The sequence below is a fragment of the Nestor notabilis genome, unplaced genomic scaffold (assembly GCF_000696875.1).
Source record: "Nestor notabilis isolate BGI_N333 unplaced genomic scaffold, ASM69687v1 scaffold15880, whole genome shotgun sequence".
Classification (NCBI taxonomy): Eukaryota; Metazoa; Chordata; class Aves; order Psittaciformes; family Psittacidae; genus Nestor; species Nestor notabilis.
This window is the reverse complement of record NW_009909826.1, coordinates 2,315-27,874: the sequence shown is the minus strand read 5'-3', so window position 1 is coordinate 27,874 and position 25,560 is coordinate 2,315. Positions and strand designations below refer to the sequence as shown.

Genomic DNA, 25,560 nt, shown 5'->3' with positions numbered 1-25,560 from the left:
GGGCGCGTTGTGGACGAAGATGTTTGTCCCCTTCTCCAGAGAATTACTTGTACCTCGCCTGTACCTCAGGAGGACTGAGGAGGCACAGGGCTGAAACCCTTCCCTCAGTGCTCAGCCGGCTGTGTCGGTGTGGGGGTACCAAGTGAGGGGAAGTGGCGCTTGTTAGTGCCAAAACCCCGTTACCTGTTGCGGCTGCTTCAGACAGAAAGATGCTTTGTTGTTGTTCGGGATTTCTTTTCCCCCCATAATACCTCGGTGCCACTCTTGGGAAGCGCCACTTAGTTCGTTGCGGAAGTCTGGTGGTGGCCGTTTGCTGACAACAAACAACCCTGCGCGGAGCCTGGCGGGGTATGTAGCTGGGGCACAGGCAAGGTTGGCCATGGACAGCGGGCACGTGTGTGTGCTGCATGGGGCAGCATGTTCCTGGAGTCTGAACGGGGATCTGAATGTTCCGGATGGGTTTTAGGTCAAGGTCACAGTTACGTGCTTCAAGTCCTACTGTGTTAGTGTGAGAATGTTTACTGTGTTTGGGGTTTAGTTTGAGGAGTGGGAGATGGCTACAAGGGTCTGATTACGTCCCTGTTCTGCAGAATTTGACAAATTTTTATTCTGAGAAACACTTGATTCACAGGTAGTGCTTCTTAAAAGTATTAAGGCTGCCTTGACTCACCTGTCCCCAGAGGATCTTTATTTGAATTTTAAGTCTATGGTGGAGTTGCTCTGTGGGCAGCTGTGCCTCTCTGTTCATAGAATCATGGAATAGTGTTGTACAGGACCTTCAGATCATCTAGTTCCAACCTTCCTGCCATTGGCAGGGACACCTCACAGTAGACTGTGTCACCCAAGCCCTGTCCAGCCTGGCCTTTAACACTGCCAGGGGCAGTGTTCAGCAGCCACAGCTTCTCTGGACACCCTGTGCCAGCGCCTCACCACCCTCACAGGGAAGAGCTTCTTCCTTATATCTGATACGAATTTTCCTTGTTTCAGTTTAAACCCATTCCGTTTTGGCCTATCGCTACAGTCCCCGATGACGAGTCCCTCTCCGGCATCCTTGTAGGCCCCCTTCCGATATTGGAAGGCTGCTGTTGAGGTCTCCACGCACCCTTCTCTTCAACAGTCTGTCTCTCGCAGTGACCACATAGATGAAAGTGTAAATCTCTTGCCATATTACTGAATGTATGATGAAGGGTTAATCATCTCCTGTTTTGCTCTTAATAAAACTTTTATTTTCTTTTCCACACTTACATTGAAGCTTCTGTTTTTTCCTGCTGTCCTTTACTTAAAACCTTCACGTTCCTTTGATTTTGCTGCTAGCTGTGTTTGAAGCTTCACAAATGGAATGTGCTTGGTGTATGCTTCTTGCTACCCTGTACTCTGTACAGGATGTTTGATTAAAGGGGTTTGGCTTTTCAGATTGTACTTAAATAGAGAAACATATCAGAAAAATGGTTAGTTGCACATGTTAACTGTGACTACAGTACATAGTTTTTCACCACACGTCACTGGTTTGCAAACAAGTCTTCAGTGCCAGAGTACAGTTACTACCACTGTGTTTACAACGTGTAACTTTTGAGCCAGATGGGTAAAAAGCATGGAAAGGGAAAATTCCTTTATTACAAGGCAATCTGTTAGTGGAGTTTGAGGTACTGCAGGTTTATAGTGGCTCAAGAAATAGCCACGTGAAGTTTAATGTGTACTGTTACGAAAAGCCTGTGGTTTAGAACCTGAATTGTTTGTGGCATTAAGCAAATGTCTCTCGAGGCAGCACCTCTCTAAGGGCCTGCAGTCAAAGGGGCTGATCCTACCTCCACTTGCATGTGTTTTCCATTATTACCTGGTTGTTCAGTGGAAACGAGTTCTTTATAGGCTCTGTGCAGCAGGTAAACAACACAGTGTTTTAATAAACAGTATGTAATTATTATCTTTGTATAATCATTTATTATGTAATCCTTAGTTTATACTTGTACAATTTTTAGGGGTTCAGAGTACCGTTCTCTTTGTAAACCTGGGCATTGTGTAAAGTACTCTATTGTGCATTTGGTATTAGAGAGTTATGTGTGGTATTCAGGACTGAGGAAATCAGCTTAAGCTATTAAGGTAGCTATTGATTTATTGTGTTTTGTTTTTTAATAACTACTGGAGCTCTTTTTCATATTTGAACGTAGCCATGTAGTTCCTGACTCATTCATGTCATGGACCTTCTGTTGATCTAGTTTACACTTCGTTGTAATTTGGAGCCAATTTCATATTTCATTTTTAAGGCTTACACTGTAACAGCTGACTGACAGCTTTCCATTTAATTCAGTGGAGGAAGCAGAGGTTTTAAACATATTTAGGTTGTCCATTTTCATTAAGGAAGAGTCATTCTAGTTAATGTCTCTGCAGAAGTATGTGTTAGTGTGAGATCAAACACTGCGCTGCTGTGTTTCACTTTCTGCAGCTCATAGGTGTGTGTGCTGACCTGTGAGTCAGAGCTCTCGTGCACCAGTGCTGGGGCCTGTCCAGCTGTCAGTTAGAAACCATGGGAAGAAGCGGGCAGTTTGGACAAGCACAGGGTGCAGGAATGGGAGGGAACCAGAGGCTTTGATTGTGAGGTGACATAAGAACCTAAGGGTTGGGGAAGGAGGTGTTGGGTTGCTGACGGAGAGGGGAGAAGGGAAGGAACAAAGCTAGAAATCGGCAGAAGAAAACTAGGTTTTTGTCCATCTGCATGAAAACATAGTTTTGTGAATAGTGGAATTAATGAATTGCAAACACGAGGAACCAGTTAATATTTTCAGAATTCCGGACTTTGAAGCAAATAGTCTCTTATGGATGAGTTAAGAATTTCTATAACTTTTAGAAAACTTACTGGGAGTCATTCTTAAATGTTGAGCTTTAAGTGTATGCTTAATTACTTGGAAATGAGAGAAGAGCTGTGCTTTTGTAGGTCTGTATTGTAAAAACAAAGGTACTTCTTTAAAAGGAGAATGATTGTCAAGTTTGAAAATGTGGCAGTGTTGTTAGGAGGTTGCTTAATGTATGAGTTTGACAGTGTTTGGGGCTCAATAATTTTTATCATTGTTTTAAAATTTTAACCTAAGAATGATCAATTATCAGTTCAGAAATTTTTTTGCATTAGATTTTTACTGTATTACAAGGTAAAGGAATGCAGAGTGTTTCATAAAATCCCCTGTCAGATAATGAACCATTGCAAACTAGAGTATTACAGTGGTGCAGTCCAGTTCTGTCACCTGACTTGCCCTGGTGTAAATAAAGCTAGTGGAAAATTTTGGAATTCAGAGAATATAAAAAAGCAAATATGATCATTAACTTGTATTTAAGGCAGCTTATACCATCCCATAACAACTTCCAAATGCCTTGGAAATGTGGAGTTCTGGATTGTTCGATTGCTGATTTGATAGAAAATGGTTTCCTGACTATTTGGTTTATGGTCTTGGAATTGCTGGTTAAACAAATTTCTGTTAAGAAACTTAACCTGTCACAGTCTCTTCAAATCAAGACTCTCATTTATTGATGCTGTCCTTACATTGAAGAAGAAATGTGCCCTGAACAGTTTGTCATCCCTGCTCTCATCAATAAAGTAAACCAAGACACATTGACATATTTTTTCCAAATACAGTATAAAATAAATGTAAAATACTCTAAAGCAAAGTGTAAGGCAGGGTAATAGTGTCTGTTTATATACACATCACATCACAAAACTTTATGACCAGTGTCTCTTCTTTTATCAGGGTGCTGTTACCCAAAGTACAAGTGTTAAAAGAGGATGAGGCCAGGGAAGAAATCCAAAGAAATCACTCTTCCTGGTAATTTTATGCTCTATAGCAACCAGCAGTAAGAGTGTGAGCTAACATACCCATAAACAGAGTGCATGGAATCACAGTGTGACTTTCTAAAGCTTGTCAAGGGTGATCTTTAGATTTTTATGGTATGTCATGAAACTAACTCAGATAATGAAGTCTTAGTCATTCACATCGATTTCTAAATTTTGTCATTGCATGACCTTTGCTAAGATTAAAAATTAGGGCTTTGGGCACACTTCTTTAAACTCCTGGTGTACAGTCTCAATAACCACTCTTAATTTCTTTCCTGCAGCCGAGCAAAAGATGTAACGATGCCAGCAAAACTTCCAGTGAATTTCTTCTCCGCAAGATCTCCAGTCATTGATCTTTTTCGGGGACAGTTAGACTATGCAGATCACCTTCGTCAGGATTCAGAAATTGTGCTGTACTTCTTCTATGCGCCGTGGTGTGGCCAGTCCATTGCAGCAAGAGAAGAAATAGAACGTGTGGCCAGCAGATTGTCAGACCAGGTAACTCCAGGGATGGTACGAATCTTAAATGACCTTTTTCATCTCCAAGATGATGCTACTTTATGGCATCTTGTGGGAACCAATAGGACTTGAATGCTCATATTTTAGGGTGACTCAGACAGTGGTCTTTATTTTAATTCAACATAGAGTATTAGAATAAGTGGAAGCAACCTGTGTTTCCTTCTCGGTTGTCTGTTATTTCTACTCCTGAATGGGAAACTCTAGAAGTTTCTTCTTGTAAAGTGTTCCCAGATTTACTCACCTGCCTTCAGACATCAGTTGCAAGTTTACTTCCAGTTCCAGGATCCATGGAGACACTGGTAAATCGTCTTAAGATTGCAGCCATAGCACTGCTTTCTAGAGGTTGGTTTCCTGTGAACACTTCACAGACAATGCTTTCATAAACCTCTGCTTGTTGTGCTCCACTCTGCAGAAAAAGTAATGAATATGGATTATGGGTTAGTAAATTTGAATAATTTTGATTAAGAAGCTTAAAAACTAGACAGAAAAATGACCAGAAGGATTTCTGCTGCAAAATGACAAACAAAAATAAAAGTCTTGTATGAGAGTGAAGAGGAGCAGATGGAATACTGAGTTGGAACGACACTGAAAATAGCAGGTGGAATGGATTGGAAAAAATACATGTTGAAGAAGGGCACAGTAATGTACTTTGTTAGCTGTGAATTTTTACCTGCTTTGTAGGTGCTGTTTGTGGCTGTAAATTGCTGGTGGAACCAGGGGAAATGCAGGAAGCAGAAGCATTTCTTTTATTTTCCTGTGATACACTTGTACCATCGGAGGTAAGATTTCTTAAGTCCAGTCTGGGGTTTTTATTGTTGTTTTGGGAAACAGAGATACTGTGTAAAATGTTGCATTTTGAAAATGTTATATTTGTGGCTACAGTAAATAGTAGTAGAGGAGGAGATTCTGGGTGAAGCTCGTTATGCTACCTGGGTGTCAAGAAGGGCTGTAAACGGCAGTTAAATGACATGCTACGCAATTCTTCATCTGAAGGAAATTTTCTTTTGCCTGTGCATCTCCTGGAAGTTCTGCCTTCAATGAAAAGTAAACAATTCAGATTTATAAATTAATTTCAGTTGTCTGCTTGCTCTGTAGATGGATTATATCAACTGGTCCCAGTTTGTGGCAGCAATAAAGTATGTGCTTAAGAACTATTGAAGTCAGCATAATTTAAGTGCATATTTAAGTGGCACTATGTATCAAAGACTTTCTTCTAAATTTGAACTTCACACTCACTTTTTTATGCTCCAGATGTTGAGATACTATTGTATAAAATTTTATGTAATCTCACTTTTATTTCTTTTAGTATTTGTGTGTTTTGTTTTGTTTTTTTTCCTCTGTGGAGCAGAAGGTAAGGAAACAGTTTCTAGTCTTAGGTACAAAAGAGCTGGATGCTGTATAGTTTGTCACTTGCATTTTATTCTTGTACTCTAGTCTTGAACTGCAGCTCTCTTCTATTACAGAGGCTGATTTTGGTTTTTTGAGGGGATTTATGTTTTGAGGAGGAACAATCCTGATCCTTGTCAGCTGAACTTGGAATAGACACAGATGGCACTGGCATAATTTAAACTGTAATAAAACATCCCAGCAACCCCACTTGGATGTACATTGACTTAAACTTACTTGATCTTGAAATAACACCATGATAGATGGATACATTTGGGTATTATCAGTAACCTTAAACAGAGTTGCAACAAGATGAGATGTAAATTCATATTGATACTCCATAAAAACCCCAAAGGGCATTGCACCCCTCATGCCTGAAATACTAAACTTTGAATGTTGCGTGCTGGGCATTATGACATGGTGAAGCAGTGCATGTTGCTCTTAAGACAAACATTGGTAATAAGCCAAGTGTAGGATGTAGAATAATCTAGTGGGATGTAGAACACCATTTCAAAGCATCTGAATATAGTATCTCACTGTGAGTTTGATATTTTTGCAGTGTGTCTGTATGTATAAACTATATTTAAAAATGCATCACATTGCATTCTTCAGTAGGAGTGGCCTAATTCTTCACGCTTTCTGTGTTTGATTTCATTTTGGACTGTGATGCTTTGTACAATCTAATGATAATAGATGCAGGATTTCAAGGGAATGAGGCAGAAGCTCTGGCAATTGTAGCCCTGAGGCCCAGCTGGCCTTCTGTTTTAGCACTACCTAATGTGGTGTGAGCTGTTTTATCGGATGGCTAGGGCAGAAACTAGATTTGTTGAGTCTGTTCATCAGCAGTGTGACTGGATTTGTCCCTGCTTTATTGAGTGCTACTTATAAAAGTCTGTGTAAAAAATTGCACCTTTTCAGATTGATTTTATTAGAACTTTCTAAGATTTAAGGAAGAATCAAGGGAAAACAATCTCATTTTTCAGATCTGTATTTTTAAGTCACATGTATTTACCTCGGACAAAGCAGAAAGGTATCTATATGATTTATACCTGCATTTTACCAGCTTTTGCATTGGGACTGAGAGGTGGTCTCCATCCCTTTGTACCCACCAACACATTGCACCTACCTGTAGACACTGCATTAGAGTCACTGCAATGTCTGCTGTACTTCAAGCCTGGTAACACAACTCCTGTAGCTACAGAAGCCACTGTTGATTAACACAGAGATCAATTCCCTAGAGGCTGAGCATGCTGTCTATGTAACTCCTATCTGCCACCCCCAGGAGGGACTGACTCTATTGTTAATTTAAGTCTTAATGATATATTATTTTTTTTGGTACTAGTTTTGGACCAATTGAATACAAAGGCCCAATGAGTGCTGTTTATATTGAAAAGTTTGTTCGCCGGGTGATGACACCACTACTCTACATCTCGTCTCGATCAAAATTACTAGATTTCCTCTCAAATTATGAGGTACTTGTCTCTCTTCTCTAGCTTTACCACTGTGGTTCAGAAAGAGTTTGACTTGTTTCACAATTAAATTTGATCTGCTCCAAAGTACTAGTTTATTTCCAGGATCCTGAAATCAGTGCCCTGTAAGTTTGTTAAAATCCTAAAAATATGAAATGACAAATTCATAATGTTGGTTCCCTGTATAGTTGTTACTCTTATGATTTAGTGATGCTCTTAATTTACAGTACTTTAGTGTGTAGAGACAACAGTTGAAGTTGTTACCTCACTGAAAAGTGACATGTGAACAAGAAAGAAGGGAGAAATTTTTCCACAATAATCTTGCAGTCTAAGTTGGGAAATTATTTGAGAAATCTGTAACAATCGCTATAATTTTTTAAAGGAATTGTAAACCTTTCTAATAAAATAAGTCTGTTAAGTAAAAACAAATGTGAAATCAGCTGAAATAATGGCTCCTAACCACTCTGTATGCTGTAACTTCATGATTTTAATCCACTGGCACACTGAGTTTTATTAATTTTTGGTCAGTTGTGTTCAGAAGTGCCAAGAGTGGTAGCAATACTAGTGGATTAATAACCTTCAATTAGGCAAAATGTGCTTACAACAGAAACATTTATAATCCCTTTATAACTGTTCATTTCTGTAGTGCACAACTATAATCTTACTAAACCCTAAGCTGCTAGGGCAAAATGGAACACCTGATCAACAGATTGATGCTGTCAGCCGGGTGAGGAGCTTTCCAGTGTTTCAGAATGAAGCAGAGTTCCTCTTTGAATTAGCACTTGTTCTAATGACTGGTTCTGCTGCAGGTTGGAGCATGAGCAGTGCTGTTAAATGAAAGCTGCTACAGTGTAAGGGAATGCACACTGGTTGTGCTCTTTACACTTTAGTTTATCCCTCAGGAGCTATTTGTGGGTTTAGTTTTCCAGTGTTTTAAGTGGGGACTGTGAGTCAGGAATTGTGTGTCTGTCTGATGCTGATGCTTTCTGTGATCACGAACAATTCTATTGTCCTTTTCACTGCTTTGGTTTTGCCATTCTTGTTACTTTTTTGCCTCCTGTAGAGATTTGAAAACAGCCATGCTTGGTTTTTGGTCTGTGTTACATGAATTATTTCTTAGTAGTCTGCAAAAGGTAACTAATAAGCATAGTGTCATTAAGCTTGTATTTGCTTTCCAGCAGGAGGTGCTCTTCTACTGGAAAAATACTAAGTTAAAAGAGAAATTTATGGAGGAAACAGAAAATATTTTTTAAAACACTGCTTAGCAATTGAACAGGTATCTTTGTTGCTATGCTCAAACTTGCCCCCTTCCTGTGCTTCAAATTCTGTGGCTCCAAATGCCCAGTCTTTATGTTCAGCATTTGTTAGGTCTTTTTTCTGAAAGGGACTAAATGGACTAAGCATATAGTCTGATCTTCAAGCTGCCCTGCAATCATTTAAGACTGAGGTTATTTCCCAGACCATGACATTAGGTGCTGAGTGTCTTGCCCCTGTAAAGTTAAGGAAACAGGGCAAGTCCAGGTGAGTGCAGTAGGAAAATGCTGAGGATCAGGAGCTGGGATAGAGAGAATCGTACATGAAGATGCATGGAGAGGGAAACATAGGCACAAAGGAAAAGTTCCTTTTAAACCAGAAATAAACACTTAGTTTCATCATTTTAAACAGTTAGAAATGTGAATGTTTTCTAATATTTCCCATGCAAGTTGAGGAAATTTATAACTTGTAGGTGAATATGTAATCCAGGAGGTGACTCCTGTGTTTAAGAAGTAGAAAGTTTTAGGTTTAGGGTAGGTTACAGGAGGCACGTGTATGGCACAAATTGCTATTTTGAGAGCCTTGGCTAATGTTTTCCTTTGATTTTTGATCCTTTAGATATTAAAAGTGCTGATTTTTAGCAGAAGGGAGAGAAGTCAGTAAAGGATGGATCATTGAGCATTTTGATCACGGCTGCTTGATCAGGCTTTTGTGATTTCTTCATTAAAAAGCTTATTAATTTGAATCTCAATATTTTCTGGGAGGTTTATCATCAGTATCTAATTTTCAGTCCTGTGTTCTGCTAGTGAATGGGTTCTGCAGACTTATGTAAGGGGTATTTACTTTTGACTTAAAAATTTCAGTTGAAAAGAACCTCTTTGTAGCTGATCCCCAGCCTGCACTTAAGCAGTTCTTTAGTGCCAGGTCTGTTCCTTGGCTTTTTCATTCTACTCTAGTATTAAGGTCTCCCATATTAAGGGAGCAGTAGGTCGCACAGCAGTTGTCTGTCACTCACTTTTGGCCCTCATTGTTTTGTTTTTCTGTCTAAGGACTGGTGTGTAATAGTTGGTTTCCAAGCACTGTGTATAATCTGAAATATGCAATAGCTTGGTAAGCTGTAAATAGATGAGTGATTCATTTGCAGGGCATCATGTTGAGCTGAAATTCTCCCTTTTTTTTTTACACTTAAAAGAACTGCTGCACCCTTCTTGTTTCAAGGGCATTTTGTTGCTGCCTGTCAATTTGCTGATAGCGAGGACTTTAAGCCCATAGTTGTCCTTTTCCATCTAATCTGTGAAGCTCTTGGTGCTTTAATCTTGTGTTCAAATTCCAGTAGCCAGCTTCTGACAGTGTCGTGGTTTAAGCCCAGCCGGCAACTTGGAACCACGCAGCCGCTCACTCACTCCCCGCCCTTTTCCTTCCTCCCCCGGCTCCCGGAGGGATGGGGAGGAGAATCGAAGGAATGTAACTCCCACGGGTTGAGATAACAGCTCTCCAGTAACTAAGGTATAATACAAACCACTACTGCTACCAATAATAATGATAAGAGGAATAACAAGGGAAAAGGACACAACCGCTCACCACCCGCCGACTGATACCCAGCCCGACCCGAGCAGCGATCTGGGCCTTCCGGGTAACTCCCCCCAGTTTATATACTGGGCATGACGTGCTGTGGTATGGAATACCCCGTTGGCCAGTTTGGGTCAGGTGTCCTGCCTCTGCTTCCTCCTGGCTTCCCCTCCTCTCTGGCAAAGCATGAGACTGAGAAAGTCCTTGGTCAGAGTAAACATTACTTAGCAACAACTAAAAACATCGGTGTTATCAGCATTGTTCCCAGACTGAAAGTCAAAAACACAGCACTGCACCAGCTACTAAGAAGGAGAAAAAATGACTGCTGTAGCTGAACCCAGGACAGACAGAAAAGGATCTAGCAGAGAAAACAAGGAGCTCTGTCCCCACTCAACTGAATATTGCAATCAATTAAACATGTTATGCCTGAACAACCAGTACCGTAAAGGTACAAAGATAAACATCCAAAATATTTTTGTAATTTGAACCACACCAAGAGATACTGAGATCCAACAGTATTTTATATTATATTCAACTGCTAATTAGCATGGTTTTATTTCGAAGAAATACTAATGGACAGAATCCAGCCAAACATAGCCAAGTGGTGGTTAGTGACATGATGTTTGTTATATCCATTCCTCAACCGAAGCATGACTGTTGGGAGATGCTGTATTGCTCTCACAGGAGGGCGCTCAAACCCCATGAAAAAGATTCCAGTTGAAGACTCTGAAGTAAAGATTCTGCCTTTTTTGATACTATGTAAGGTTGAGGGTTTTTTGTGTGTGTGGTTGCGGAATGATACTAGTGCAAAACTAGAACTGGATAAGAATTAGAATTTAATTTTTGAGAACAAGGAAAAAATTCCCGTTTGGAAAGAAGTGAAAATCTTGGAACATGTAGGAAGACTTTAGTTACGTCAAAAGAAAGATACTCAGTTCCTACCATAACTCAGTCACCTGAAAATACTCATAATCAGACCTCTTTTGTTTTCTTAACTGTGGAGATGTAACAGTTTCATTTTAATCCAATCTGGCATGTCTCATTGCTCATCTGACTAACCCAGCTACTGGAAACGGCCTCGTCTTCCCAAGGCACAGAGGAGGAAAACGTGCATCTCCTCTTGTCTAACTGACAAAGAGTTTCATTCACTTAAATAAATCACGTGTGCCCAGGGCACATGTAATGGCTTTAGGAGAAATGAGGGAGGAGTTGGTCTCTCTGGGAGGTAGCTGCTATGTGTCTTAACATGGTGCCAGCTTTCGTCTTTGCTCTGTTTGTGTAGAAATGCTTCCTGAGCATTAACCAGGTGTGTAGGATCTGACCCAGAAGTGGAATTGACTTAATAGCTTGCTCTTGTTTGGGTACTGTGATGTCTTTGTTAAATGATGGTGTGAGAATTTGCTTTCAGTTCTGGATATGCAGTTAACATCATTAGAAGATGAAGACTTTTACTTGTAAATTTTAATTGTAATATCGATCAATAGCTGCTTCTTTGCATTTATTTCTACATTATAGAATTAGTAGTATGTAATACTGGTTCTTCTATTCCCCAGAGGTAACACATGCCTGTCCTCTTCCTCTTTTCTTTCCTGTATCTGCAGATAAAATAAGGCAGGAATTCCCTGCCTGTACAAGTCTGAGATTGGTTGGAGGGATCTTGTTACCTCATGCAAAATAGCCAAACCATAGAAATAAAGAAGTACAAATTGGCACAGAAGTCACTTAATTGAGTAGTATAAGCATTTATCTAATTGTGAAAGCTAATCAGTAGCTGTGGTGGTTGTTTTTGTGTTCTCCGTTCCCATTACTTTTCATTTATTAGCCTTTACATTTCAGAGGTCTTTCATCACATAGTCATTTAATGCTGTCTTTCTGCAACTCCTCTGAGCCAGCTTCAGTGATTACCAATAACCTTCGAAAATTTTATTCCTCAGCCTTCTCTTCCTTTTCAGAAGTGTTGAACTCTCTGAACATCAGTACGCATCCTGGCTGGCTGACTTTGTGGAAAACCAAGCACTTCTACCTGCACTTTTATAACTTTTCTACTAATCTAGAAAGGGGCTTTCCATATTATTTCTTATCACCTTAGTTTCTTCCACTATGTTTGGTAACTTCTTGTAGGCTTTTGGGGAAATATAGTATGCTGCATCGAGTAAATCAGTCATCTACATGCTTGCTCATTCCGTCAAAGAACTGTGATAGACTTTAGGCATGGTTCACTGATAAAAACATTCCAGTAAAAATTACTCACCTGAAGATCTCTGTTAATTCTTAAAGTTTCTATGAACTTGCTGTTCTTTAATTTTTGAGATTCTTGTCAAGTCTATTAGTTGTGTGATTTAATTGGCATCAGACATCACTGTAGGCTACGCTACAATTAGTGACTTCGTGTTTCCATATATACGTTTTACTAGGAGATGTTCTAATGACTTTTCACTATTGATGTCCTCAGATTTGTTCCAGAACTTTCCTACAAATGCTTGATTTGAGGCAGGTACTGAAAATTTTTCCACTCTAGCAATGCCAGTGCTCCTAACTATCCCTATGTCACATTCCAGTATTTTATTCTCCAACTTGATATAGCAGCAAGTCACGCTGTGTTCAACTGATTATTCCTAGCTGCCTGCATGTAGGTAGTTAACCATAGGTAGTTAACCATAACTCCACACAGATGGTTTCCGAGAAACAGCTGATTGTCAGTAAGAGCTTGCATGTAGATGCCCACAGAAACTGCACACAGATACTGTTGCTGAATAAGCTACTGTTCTGGAGGTTCTTACATGAAAGAAAGTGTGAGTTGCTGCAGTCAGGGTCCTCTTGGCATGCTTGTATTCAAAACCAGGAGCCTCTTATTTGTATCAGTAAATCTCTTTGTTGCTAGCACGTGGAAGCATTCAATTTTGTTAAAACAGAGTTGGTATTAACAAGTGAATCTCTCCACTCTGAGAGAATAGGTAAATCTGCATGATACTTGAGAAGAAATACAGCACTTTAGACACTTTCCTCTTACGTATAATGCAGCCTGTAACAGGAAGGAAATTTTAACTATTCTGGGATGATCATTAAAAGGATGTTAATTAACAGGCATCTAGCAAAAATTAAATTCTAATTCTTATTGAAAAAACATCTTACTCTTCACAGTCTGGAAGTTTTAAGCTACTATTAGTGTACAATGAACTGGCAGTCAGAATCAGAACGTCACCTTTTTTAATAACTTTATAAATATTTCTAGATCTGTGTTTTGGTTTCTTGTCACATTTTACTGTCACTTCTGACTCTCATTCACTATTTGGTTCCGTAAGTTCAATTCACATAGAAATGGTACTCAAAAACCCACTCCTAGGAAATGGGATCATCTTGTCTCTCTCTTAATTTTGGTTAACTTGAATGCTTTAAAAGTTTTTTATAAGGGACAGTTTACTGTCTTAATTTGGTACTAGAAGAAAAAAATGAGCACTGATTACTAACCTGTTTATTGTTTAAAAAAGAAGAACGAGTGCTGCTATTTTGCTGTATTTTTTCCCTTCTGTTTTATTTCCACTTTTATTTCCTTCTTGACAATTTTTATTGCAGAAATTTCACTAATTGCTGGTATTTTGATAATCTCGATAATTTTCTTGGGGTACCTTGTAAGGAATCTTTATGAACAAGGGTCTTGCATTCAGCATTCATGAATGACAGAGAATTCCTGCCTAAAAAGAGCAGGTCATTGCGCATTTGGAATGGGCAATGTTTTTATCTGTGAACATCTTGAGATCACAAATTCATACTGAATTAGCTCAGTTTGCATGGCTGGTTTGAATTACTGAATTCATATCACTAAGTACAGTATTATATGTAAAACTCAACAAAAAAATAAAGCAGCCTCTGAAAAAACAAATCAAAATGCCTATGTAATACATGTGATGATCGGTGAGTCCAGAATCTTCTGTTCCACACCAGTCCCTGCAGTGCTCTTGCTTTGTGTATCAAATGCTCTTTCTGTATGCGTGAGTGGAACAGGGAAACATATAACACAAAACAACCAATTTCCCTCACTTACTATCGTGACAATTTATTAAGCCAATTTGAGTGATGTATTAAAACCCACAGTTGATAATAATGTTAATGGCTTTAAATATTGAAAATATAATCCAAACTTAATTGTAATTTTGGAATAAGAGAAGTCTAAGGACTATACACTTCTCTGTTCCAAGTCAGCTTCTCCCAGATTCTCTTCCTGAATTCAATATGAAGGTATTAAGTCTTCATACCTGGCAAAGTCAGTAGGCCTATTTGGGGATGAGCCTTTTAAATTTCCAATTGTCTGTTTGGCAGTTTGAAGAACTTGTATGGGTGTGTGGGTGTGATATGGGGCTCTTTCATTATTTTTGTGTAGCTGCTCTCTCACTGACTTCTGCAGAATATACTGAAGGAATTTGCAATGACCGATGGGATGGGATGATAAGCTGGTTTAGCAGCTCAAGTATTTGTGCACAAAGCGGTGAATGCATATGTAGTTTCTAATTGTGTGCAACATTGTGAACATGTTTGATACTCCAATTCGAAAGGAAGTTTTTATGATGCTTATGGTTCTTATGTTGGTGCTAGAACTGACTCGGAATAGTTGCAAAGCAAATATTAAGTGTTTTTAGTGACCTTTAATAGCTAACATGGGAAATAATGTGGTTTGAAACTTATCCATCTACATCCGTAAAAACCTTCTTTCATACATAGCTTTTGATGGACAATTTTAGAACTGATTTCCTTTAAGTATTTTAATACTAAAACTTTTCTTGCAGCACGGAGTGACTGTTCTTCCGTAAATATTCTTGTCTTTTAAAAATCTGTTGTGTTTTACTGTAGGCAAATAGTTGCTGTGTCCCATATGTTTACTCTTGAAAATAACTTAACTCACTCTCATTCTTCCTATTTCAGCCTGGCGTTCTGGGATATTTTGAGTTCAATGCTTCACCTCAACCACCTGGTTATTTAACATTCTTCACATCAGCACTGCATTCATTAAAGAAAGGTAAAAGCTTCATTTTCATAATTTAAGGCATCTGCTAATGAGTTACGTATATGGACTTCAGTACTTTTTTGCAGTATTTATAACTTGGGAATTAATCTGTGTTGAGTGTTTCTGGATGCTGATCTAATTATGAGACTGTCTCTTACTACAGTGCAAGTATTGCTTACATGAAAGGCTTATTTATTATGGCATTGGCCATCATGGAATAAAGTATATGACAGGCTGCTATTCCAGGATACATTAAGATACAGTTTCCTCAAAAACCTAAATGTGTAGCTGCAACCTGTATAGGAGCCATAATCAGACTAGCACTTATTTAAATGGAATTCAAGAGTGTTCGTCTGGTGCAACATTTGAAGTGTCACGTTCAGTAGGGTGAACTTGGCTTTGTCAGTACTTAATAACTGAATTCAAGAAAACGCTTTCTTGGATGGAGTTAAAGAGCTGGTACAAGCTAGCCTGAGGAGAAGGGCTTTCTCGCCCTATTATTTTATTAATAATCTAAAATATAAAACATCTTGCATTTAAATATGCACACTTTGTATATGATTAGTACCTATTTTGTGGGTCATGAATTCTGGACAGAGTTTTCATAAAGTTAAGATTAGCACATTTTATGGATGTTCCTGTTAGCAAATGAAGGAAATTCATACCATTAGTCTGAGTTTTACTGTGCCACTAACTTGGTATATGATACAGAGCATGCTCTCCTGTATTTGTTTTCTGTAATTTTCCCATTTATATGTTGGGATAGTGCTTTGCAACATAAAGATGACAAGTATTCTATCCTTGTGGGTACATATTTATAAAAATACTGTGATAAGTATTTAATGCATGTTTACTGTAAATGTACATTGTCTAAAGGATCGGTGTGCATACCTTTTCTTTACATGTATCTCACCTTGGCTTATGAGATGCCATAACATGTAACAAGGTGCATCTGTGATACCAGATTCTATATTTAATAAGGAAGTCAAGAAATCGTGCAGTTCAGGTTAACATTCTCTGTACTTTGCGTGCAGAAGAGGAACACATTCGTTCTTGTTGCCTGCTGTTGTCATCTTCCTCGCTTAATCACCAATATTGGCAGTTGTATTCAGTAAGATTTCAGTGCTTTTACACAGCAATGTCCTGTGTTTTGGTTTGAAGGTGTTTATCTAAGGCTTTCAGGAGAGAGCTTCAGTGTGTATAATTGTATTTAAAACCCAAAAAATTGCCCTTTCAGATTACCTTGGAACAATACGCTTTGGAGTGATCACAGATAAACATGTTGCAGAGGAGATCTCATTGGTGCATTCAGGCAGCGTGTACTTGCACAGACATGTCAACACATCTCTTGTGAGTATTTTATTTATGTTGTAGTGCCTCTGAGCCAGTACATGGAGATTGAAGCTCTGTCATAATGGACCCTGAATAAATGTTTCACAGAGCTTTAGGATACAGGATGTTTTAAGAACAATATTTTTGTACAGTAACACAAATTTTCATTCTGCAAGTCACCAGCTATTTTAAACATCAACCCAAGTTGATGACTTCTATCAAAATATAACCCAAAACCCCCAACCATCTCAGAAATTACTGCACAAAGACTTTTTCCTAGGGTTTCTACCTCTTTAAGTGGGTCAGAAATAGAAGGCTACTTGAACGAGGATATGAACAAAGAGATTTTGTGTCAAGAATAGGAATAGTGAAAACTTGCATTTTGGTTTAAAATATGGCATTACACTGATCAGAAAAATCATGCAAGTTAATTTACTTGAAACTTTATAATAATTCTTGATCCACATGCCTTGGTTTTGGAAGACTAAGACTGAAAATACTAACTCCCAGATTTGCTGCGTGGCATAGAGACCTTATCTATCCACACTGCTACCATGAGTGGAAACTCCACCATTGTAATATGTACTTTATTCATATGAAACCAGGGAAAATATGGATTTCTCGGGTTAAATTACTGGTAAATACATAAAACTACTTTTGCCTGGGCAACTGATTTAAGATAAACTTGCCTTAATTTACTAAAATGACTGTAGAAGCTGTGAGTTCTTTTTATTATGTATGTCTTATCTCCGTATTCAGTAATGAGAAGTAACAGCTTTAAATTCAGTGTTGATGCTGGAGTCTTAAAAGACTAATTAATAATGAGTTAATTTGGTGAAGAAGTAGCGGGAAAAAGTTTTCCAATATGCTGTAAATCAGGATATGTGACAATACCAACTTAGAGACTGAGCTCTTTCATTTATAAAGAAAATTCATTTTGGTGAGAAAAGTAAAGATTAAAAAGATGTAGCAAAAGAAGGAGGAGCTTCCCTGGTAGAATACTTTCTGCCTGAAAGGTTGCATGTGTTACTATGATCTGATGAGCATTTGGAAAGTTTTTCTAAAGGGAAAGGGTGTATGAAATGCTGCAGCTTGCTGAGTAGTATAATTAAATTTAGGGATTTTTAGGCATTGTAGTAACAAGGTGTGTTTGAGAACTGCATTAATTACAAACGAGTGAGGACAAATAATTATTTTCCCCCCTTCAAGATCTATCCAAATGACATCATGAACTATACTGCTGAGAACATTTGCAAGTGGGCTCTAGAAAATCGAGAGATGCTCATACGCTGGCTGAGACCACATGGTGGAAAAAGCCTTCTTCTAAACAATGAGCTGAAGAAAGGACCAGCACTTCTTATATTTATACCTTACAATCCCTTAGCAGAAATTCATCCTCTTTTAGATGAAGTAAGTGAAATGTCTTTTTTTTTTTTAACTTAACAGTAGAATTTGAGAACTCTGGTCAAGGTTCTGAGCTTAATTGTGACAATTTATTTCATTGTTCCAAGGATTCTCTTTTGTTTAAAAACACTTATTCTCAAGCCATATTATCCCAAGTCTAATCTTAGACTGCTTTGCATCCCACGCATCATGCCTTTGTCTCGTGTCAACAGTTGTTTAGAACAAGCACCTAATTCTTTTCCTTGATTTCCTTCTTGGGGCAAGTGCTATGTGAGAGATGCAGATCTCTGGTCTTCTGTTCCAGGTGACATGGCTCAAATGGAAGAGTAAGAATGTATGGAGTATTGTGGGACCTGTGTTTTGTCCACCATTCTATTTCTCCTCCCCTTCCATCTTTCCAGACATGATTTTGCAAGGAAGAATGGACCTTTTTATTAAACCAGACAGTGTTATTTGAAGTATAGCCCAATTGAAAACCTACTCAGAACTAATCTGATCTTTATATTATGTGCATTCCTTAGTTGCCTTCCAATTTTCTCTTCCTCTGCCATTATTTCTATTTCTGAAGTGCCCAAGGCAGGAGTTTGTGTAGCTGTGCAGTAAAGGAGATAGGGAAACTAACTTGGTTAAAAAGTAGATTTTTCCCAGGCTATTTTTCATCTTTAACGCATTGTCCCATTTGGTACATCACAGTGGTCATCACATAGCACTGAGGACAGAGTCGAAGAGGAAAGAAGAATCAGTGGAAAGTGAAAAGTAGGGCTAAGTTTTGATGGCAGTGCTGCCTTACATCATGGCATCTATGTCCTGGAATGTGTGATTTCCACAAGGAGGCCTAATTAGTATTGCAGTGTCTGAAGCAATGAGGAAAGAAAAAGAAAATAACTTACGATACAATATTTAGCCAACATAAGACATAAACGCAGTGAAAGTTAGATTGCTACAAGGTGGGGTTGGAAATCTTTACCTTAAGACTGGAAAAAAACTGTGATTATTCTTGTACCTACCTGTCTTATTTTTAGCAGACTTAATTCAGTGATGCTTCTCACAGATTGAACATTCTAGTAACAGGTACCACTTAACTTAGATCAAATCAGACCAACATAAGATGTTCCATTTTAGATTTCATTCTTCTAAGTAATAGTATTTATCAAAATGAGAAATGAGATACAAAATATGCCAGCTGATCTTGTATAGCTTCATTTTCATAGAGAGATATTATGCAACTTGTTTACCATGGGAAGAGATGGTTACTGCACGTGTCCTGTGGATTTCATCAAGTAGTGAAACCACTTGACTGGAAGGAAGTGGCAAAGCACAAAGCTGTCAAGTTGTATGTTGAAAGCTCTAAGAGCAGATTTTTCTTTTTCTGATAGTAACTCACTGAAATGAGATTTCTTACCGCAGAACTGGCTTTCTGTTCATAATTTCTGTCATGTTCCTCTGTATAGATAGTCCAAATCTTCAGGCTAGATTATGGTATGAGGGGGCAAGTTTCTTCAAAGTTAATTGAGCATTTTCAGGATGAAAACATCTAACAACAAATTCTTAGACTGTAATGAACTTGGTATAAACCACATCTTAATGCTGATGGTCCTGTGACACACACAGCACCTTAGATGTGATGCATCACCATCCCTTTGATAATTATGATTCCTATCAAAGTTCTTGTGTAAGCAGTGTGTGTATATTCTGTAATTTGATTATTTTTAATGTGATAGATTTAAGGGAAGGCAAACTCCCTCTTTCATTTTCCTTTTTTATATATGATGTTACTTAACTCCTAGAAAGAAAATTCCTTCTGTGGTCCACACAAATGCCTTTTTCACTGCTTGTTTCCCCTTGATTAAGAATAAAGTGGTGATGCAGCACAGGAATGTTTGCACTGAGAGGCAGGCTTTTCTCTTTTTTCCTTTTTGGTTTCTTCTTCCAATAAGTCACACATTACTATATGCAAAGGACACCTGCAGTATTACAACTATATGCCCATGGCTGGGAAAATACTAACATTGCTTTAACACTGTCAGTGATTGTTACAAAATTTGTGTACCACCTACAGCAGGAAAAAGCTCCAGTCCCTTTCATATGGGAACGCTTTTATTTTCTTCTTGTATTGGGTAATTCAGGAACCTGTACTGATTAATGCTTCAGGTAGTGGGATTTAGCCTTAAAATGCAGTAGTGTTAGATGTGATACGAAGAGGACCCCAAGATCGTTGTCACTGGACTGAAAAAGTACTTGAAGTGGCTTTTTGTTGTTCTGTACATTTAATTCTTACACGCTGAAATATCTGAAAATTTAACTTTGCTATCAAGTCAGAGCCTCCTGTAATTTCTTGGAAGAATGAAGGAGAAGAGTAGTCAACTTCATGTTTCTGAAATTCTCTCACTGCATGCATGTTGTTAAACCTGCCACAGATAACTGCATTGAACTGTGTACAGTTAATGTTGCTTTTTTTTTTTCCCTCCCCTTTTTTTCTCCCCTACCCTGCAGATTACCAAAGTGGCCTTGGAATACCACAACTGTAATAAAAGCCAGGCAGCTGAGCCAGATCTTCAACACTTAGGAGACACTGATTCACCAGCTTTTGATTCCTCTGTACCAGATGCACATATGAAATTACCAGAAACATTTTCAATAACCAAGTCCCCATGCTGTAACACAGTGGTGCTTCCACAGTGGCATTCAATATCTAGAACTCACAATGTCTGTGAGCTTTGCATTAACCAGACACTCGGTGTCAAACCAAATAAAGTCCATGTGCCACACTGTAACTTTTTTGAGATAGAAGCAGCTTTGGACTCTTTCTACCTCCAGGAGCATACCTTTTTTCAAGTTATATCAAATACCATAGAATGCAGCAATTTTTTAAGTTTCTATAGTCCCTTTAGCTATTACACTGCATGTTGCAGGACAGTAAACAGGCATTTTTTAAGTTTCATTAGTTCTGAGAAGACCATCTTTCAGACCCCAAAAGTAACATTTTCTTCCCATGGGAAGAAAGATGACACCCAACGTTCTATTCCTCACATTGAGGATAGGAATTGGTTTATTCCTGACCTTCATAGTAGTGGCACTAACTTTACTGGTCTGAGCTGCAGGACCAACAAAACCTTGAATCTCTATCTACTGGATTCAAATCTTTTTTGGATATATGCGGAGAGGCTAGGAGCATCGAGATCTACTCATCTTAAGGAATTTGCTGCCATTGTTGATCTGAAAGAAGAAGTGCACTATGTCCTGGATCAAAATCAGTCACTTGTTGGATCTGCCCTGGGTATGGTATCCACTATACAAATGCTTGAAATGAGATAATTAAGTTTGCAAGTAAGCTTATCAATGGAAAACCTAATGCCATTTTGAAAAGTGAGACTACAGTCAACACTGTGAATTGTAATGTATTCTGTTGATTTACGAATTAGTTAATCAAGCAGTAAACTTGTGTCCTAGATGATATAAGAACTAAGTTTCATATACCAAAAGTATATGAAGTTAAAAGTGAACCGCAAAATGTGTGATTCTTGACTGGCTGATGCACTGTAAGAACTGGTAAAATCTAAACTAATTTCCTTGTGGGGAAAAAAAATTGCTAAGTATCTAACAAACTTGGTATTACAGAAGACATTTGTATATTAATGGTGGTGTTGATATTTGCTCACCCATTCTGTGTAATAAAATTCCACAGACGAGTCTCCACTTGTCAGCAGAGACTAACCCTTCCTCTTGTCCTCTGAAACCAACTTAGAAATTGTTTTAAATTTATTTTGCAAAGTATGTGTGTTTTCAAAGTAGAGCTCTGTAGTGGTTCTGGCCAGTTGTCTCAATACTCTAGTTCCTGGTTGAATTGGAGGAAAAAGAAACGCAACAACCAAACCCAAAAAACAAAACTAAAAAAATAACAAACCCAGTTGCAGTTCTGGTTTATTTGCAAGTTATTGACTAAGGCACAACACATCTAACCATGTGCATTTACATATCATGATGATATGCAAAACAGAGTCCACCTGTGGAAAATGCAGGAATTTTTCACGTTAACAGTGTAAGTAAAATGGAAGTAAATTCAGTGAACATAGCATTAAAATAAATTGTTCAAAATGGTGTATCAGGAGAATTCTTACAGCATTAATTACATTTTTCCATAAATAGAACAACCATGTTCTTAAGGATCCCATCCAGCCCCGTATCCTGTCTCCATTCTAGCCCCCTAGAAAAATCATTCTGGAAAACCAAACAAAACCCCAGTGACCATAAAAGGATGCTTAGGAAAAATTAAAATCAGAGTGAGGAGATACATATTTCCTTCCCTTTTTTGCTCCCAGTACTTTCTGTCTCAAACTTTTGTCAGGTCACAGGATTTCCTGAGCATGATGAGAGTTTCTCTGCTGGGTAACTCTCAGTATATTTCTATTCCAAGTCACTTGAACTTGTGGGAAAGCTTTTGCTTCTACACAATCTTGTCAGGGAGCCACTGTGATTTAGTGTTTGGGGTTTGTGTGGGTGGGGTTTATTTTACTTCCTTAAGCCTCTTTGATATCGTAAAATTATAAAACAGGTTTGTATTTAATGCCTTTAACAGAATTTAGTTTTTACAGATGGTTTCTAAAAATTCAGGACGGCATCTTTTAATTACCCCCCTCCTTTCAGTTATTGTTTACTCGTGCATAGATATTCCAAATCAGGAGGTCTAGAAAGGGAAAAAAACAAACCTCTTTTGGTCTGGTGTGAGAATTGAATGAAATGCTGACTCGTAAATATAAGATTAAATGTACTGCTGTTTGCATTTCAGAGGTAAACTGGATGTTCTGGTATTTTGTATGTATGTAAAGTGCCAGTTTTACTTTGGCCTAGGTTTTGGATTGGAAATACCAGCACAAAATGTTTTTGTCTGATTAGGTAATTATTCTTAGCATGTTTGATATTACATTTTTGTCTTGATTATTGAATACTCTTATAGTGCACAGAATAATATTTATATAAATGGAAAAGAAGGATACAGTCACTGTCTTGCAGCAATTTAGAGAACATGGTCCAGGCTCAGAGTAGTGCAGCTGAAGGTAGTTGAGCGCTTTGGGTCTAGCTTTGTTACCACTGGCCAGCTACTTGTTAAATACCTTAAAAGTAAGAAGAAAGCTGAATGAAGAGGAAGGTGGTCACTGGTGACCAAAAGGTGGCTGGTCATATTGGCATGGGAATAGCACAGTATTTAAATGTCAAAAGAAAAAGAAAATTACAGGGAAAGTAATTAAAAATGAAAGAATAAATGCAAATAAATATGGAATTAAGCAGAGCCTTCAGGATAAGGGCCAAATACTTCAATGTTGTATAGAAAGTGAAAAATGGTGAGACGATGCTATTTATGAGTTAGCAGATACATGGTTAGGAGTGTAGACTATTATTATTATAGTACATTGAATAAAAGTAGAAGCAAAATTAGAGAGTAGTGTGGCAAGTGAAAAGACTGTAATGAGCAAAACAAACCAGTAAAATCTTATCTTGTTTTCACATCAGTGAGGTTACTCGGGAGTTGATACCAAACTGTCAAAAATTAATGACATGAAACCAGGTTTGAATTTCTCTTTTCTCTGTAAGTTTTTCTGAATCCAAAGGAAAAACTGCCAAAATCACACATTTATGAAACTGAAATAGCTTTGTTCTGTATCAATTTATTTTCAGAGAACTTCATAAAAAATTTCAGTATTCTCTACAGTCCCTTGAAAAGGCATCTTGTTGATGACTCTTCAGTCCATCTTCGTGACCAGCATGTAATCACTGAAGTGACTACTAACACCTTCCATCAGACAGTGTTTTTGAGTGAAAAGGTAACACCTCATTGCTGATAAAGTTTCTTGCAAATCGTTGCTCAGACGTTTGAGGAGGGGGTCTCATTCTTTTTTGACATTGATACGATAAAATGTTATAACAATTCAGAAAGTATCTTTTTCTTTAAAAAGGCATTTTGCTACTGTGTGATCTTAAGTAAATCTGCAAAAGATCATCTTATGGTGTTAAAATAATCCAAAAGTTAGTGCAGCTGAATCCCTGGCCTTCAACAGGGTTTGCTGGGTTTTGGGGGGCTGCTTGGGCTTTTTGGGGGGAGGGGAGGAGGTGTGGGTTTTTTTCGCTGTATGTTTGAAATATAGATTTTAATTTACTTAAAAAAAAGAAAGTGTCTGCCCTGCTTTTCCCTTTCTTGCACTGTAATAGGAGCACACCTAAATACTTAGGGTTTAAAGTAGTACTGAAGAATACTCTGATTTCTGTGTTTTATACCTCAAAGGAAATAAATACACAACTTTTTTTCTGTATGTTACATTCTTTTGTAAAAGTCAAAAGTTATTGCAAAGGAGACATAATTAAAAAAAAAAAAAAAAAGAAAAAAACCCCAAGGGTTTTAAACCCAAGATGTTATTTGAAAGCACACAGCAAAAATAACCCAAAACTCTCGCAGGTGAAAGCTTTCCAGTTACACACCATGAAATTGCTTTAGATCTCACCCTGAACAGTAATTAAATTACTTTGATTTCTTAACGATGTGATAGTGAGGCTCAATATCCATTATCTGTCAGGTCTGCAGTGAATGTATGCGTCCCTAGTAATTGGTTTCCAGCAGCCCTAACTCGTGCTTTGCTAGTTAGAGGCAAAAAGCAGAAGTCTAGATACCATCTCCCTGCCCTCCCCAGGAAGTATACAGTCACTGTTGGATACATAGGAGTTTAAGACTGCAGGAGAATCCTGGGAAGTGTAGTAAAGTTTGGTGTACTTTTGCTTAAAGGGAACGATGCTAAACTATATCATCTAATCCTCTTCATTTTGTCTTTTTCGCATGGAAATAGAGTTCCCCAAGTTTTTGTCTATTAACACAGTAGGCGGAGACATCAGTAAATATCTTACAGTAAAGTTTATTAAGGTATGGTTTCCTTTCACATTTGAAGGGTTCCAAGTTTTAGATGTTGTGAAGACTAGTGCTCCTTTACTGTGGATTAACTACAATAGATAATCAAACTCTTCCCCATTTCATTTTTCAGAATGTCTTGCTGCTCTATTACGCACAGTGGTGTGGATTCTGTGCTTCTCTTAATCACATCTTTATTCAACTTGCTCGGCTCCTGCCTCCAGATAATTTCATTGTGGCAAGGTAAAAAAGATTCTGTTTTCAACTCTCTGGAATAATACAAGCTGATTGAGGTTATAAGCCTAAAGAATAATTACTTTGTCTCTACAATCTTGCAGTGGTAGATGTGAGTGTCATCTGCTTCATTTCTCTTTGAATGCATTATTTTGTTTCTCTCTGTATAGATTTGGTGGTTTTCAGTCTCATTGTAGTAGTTATCCAGTTAATTAAAATGAATTTTTAAACAGTTTTTAACAATTTTTAAACCTTAAAGCTGCCTAATTTCAGGAAGTAAATAAATAAAACAACAGCAGAAAATAATTTTTACTCCTCTATCTGATTATTTGTAGCAGATAATAATATCCTGTAGTACTGTATTTGAGAAGTTGTTTGAACGAGGAAGAACACATGTTGTTGTGGGTTAATCCTGATGGGCGGCTAAGCACCACACAGCTCACTTCTCTCCCCCCACAGTGGGATGTGGGAAGAGGAATGGAAGAATAAAACCAGTAAAACCTGGAGGTCACGAGACAACAAAACAGATTTGTTTAGGATTGAAGGATAAGGGGAAGGAGAGAGAAGGAAGCAAAACAGGTGATGTAACAGCAGTTACCACTTCCTGTGGGTAGAGCGATGTCCAGATGGTTCCCAAGTGAAAGATGAGTAAATCCCATAAAACTCCCTCTTTTCCCCTTTCCTG

The 25,560-nt window shown here is 38.1% G+C and overlaps 1 protein-coding gene across 1 annotated transcript in view; it reads left to right on the top strand.

The window, feature by feature from the left end:
- Nucleotides 1-4,093: 4,093 nt before the first annotated feature.
- Nucleotides 4,094-25,560, top strand: part of TXNDC11 (thioredoxin domain containing 11) — a gene marked incomplete at its 5' end in the record, with an annotated part of 22,805 nt that continues 1,338 nt past the window's right edge. Inside the window, 9 exons of the mRNA XM_010023188.1 lie at nucleotides 4,094-4,315; nucleotides 5,018-5,115; nucleotides 7,065-7,194; nucleotides 14,932-15,025; nucleotides 16,251-16,363; nucleotides 17,555-17,755; nucleotides 20,243-21,026; nucleotides 23,423-23,568; nucleotides 24,775-24,884. Of these exons, the coding sequence (XP_010021490.1) occupies nucleotides 4,094-4,315; nucleotides 5,018-5,115; nucleotides 7,065-7,194; nucleotides 14,932-15,025; nucleotides 16,251-16,363; nucleotides 17,555-17,755; nucleotides 20,243-21,026; nucleotides 23,423-23,568; nucleotides 24,775-24,884 (1,898 nt within the window). The remainder of the gene's footprint in view (nucleotides 4,316-5,017; nucleotides 5,116-7,064; nucleotides 7,195-14,931; nucleotides 15,026-16,250; nucleotides 16,364-17,554; nucleotides 17,756-20,242; nucleotides 21,027-23,422; nucleotides 23,569-24,774; nucleotides 24,885-25,560) is intronic.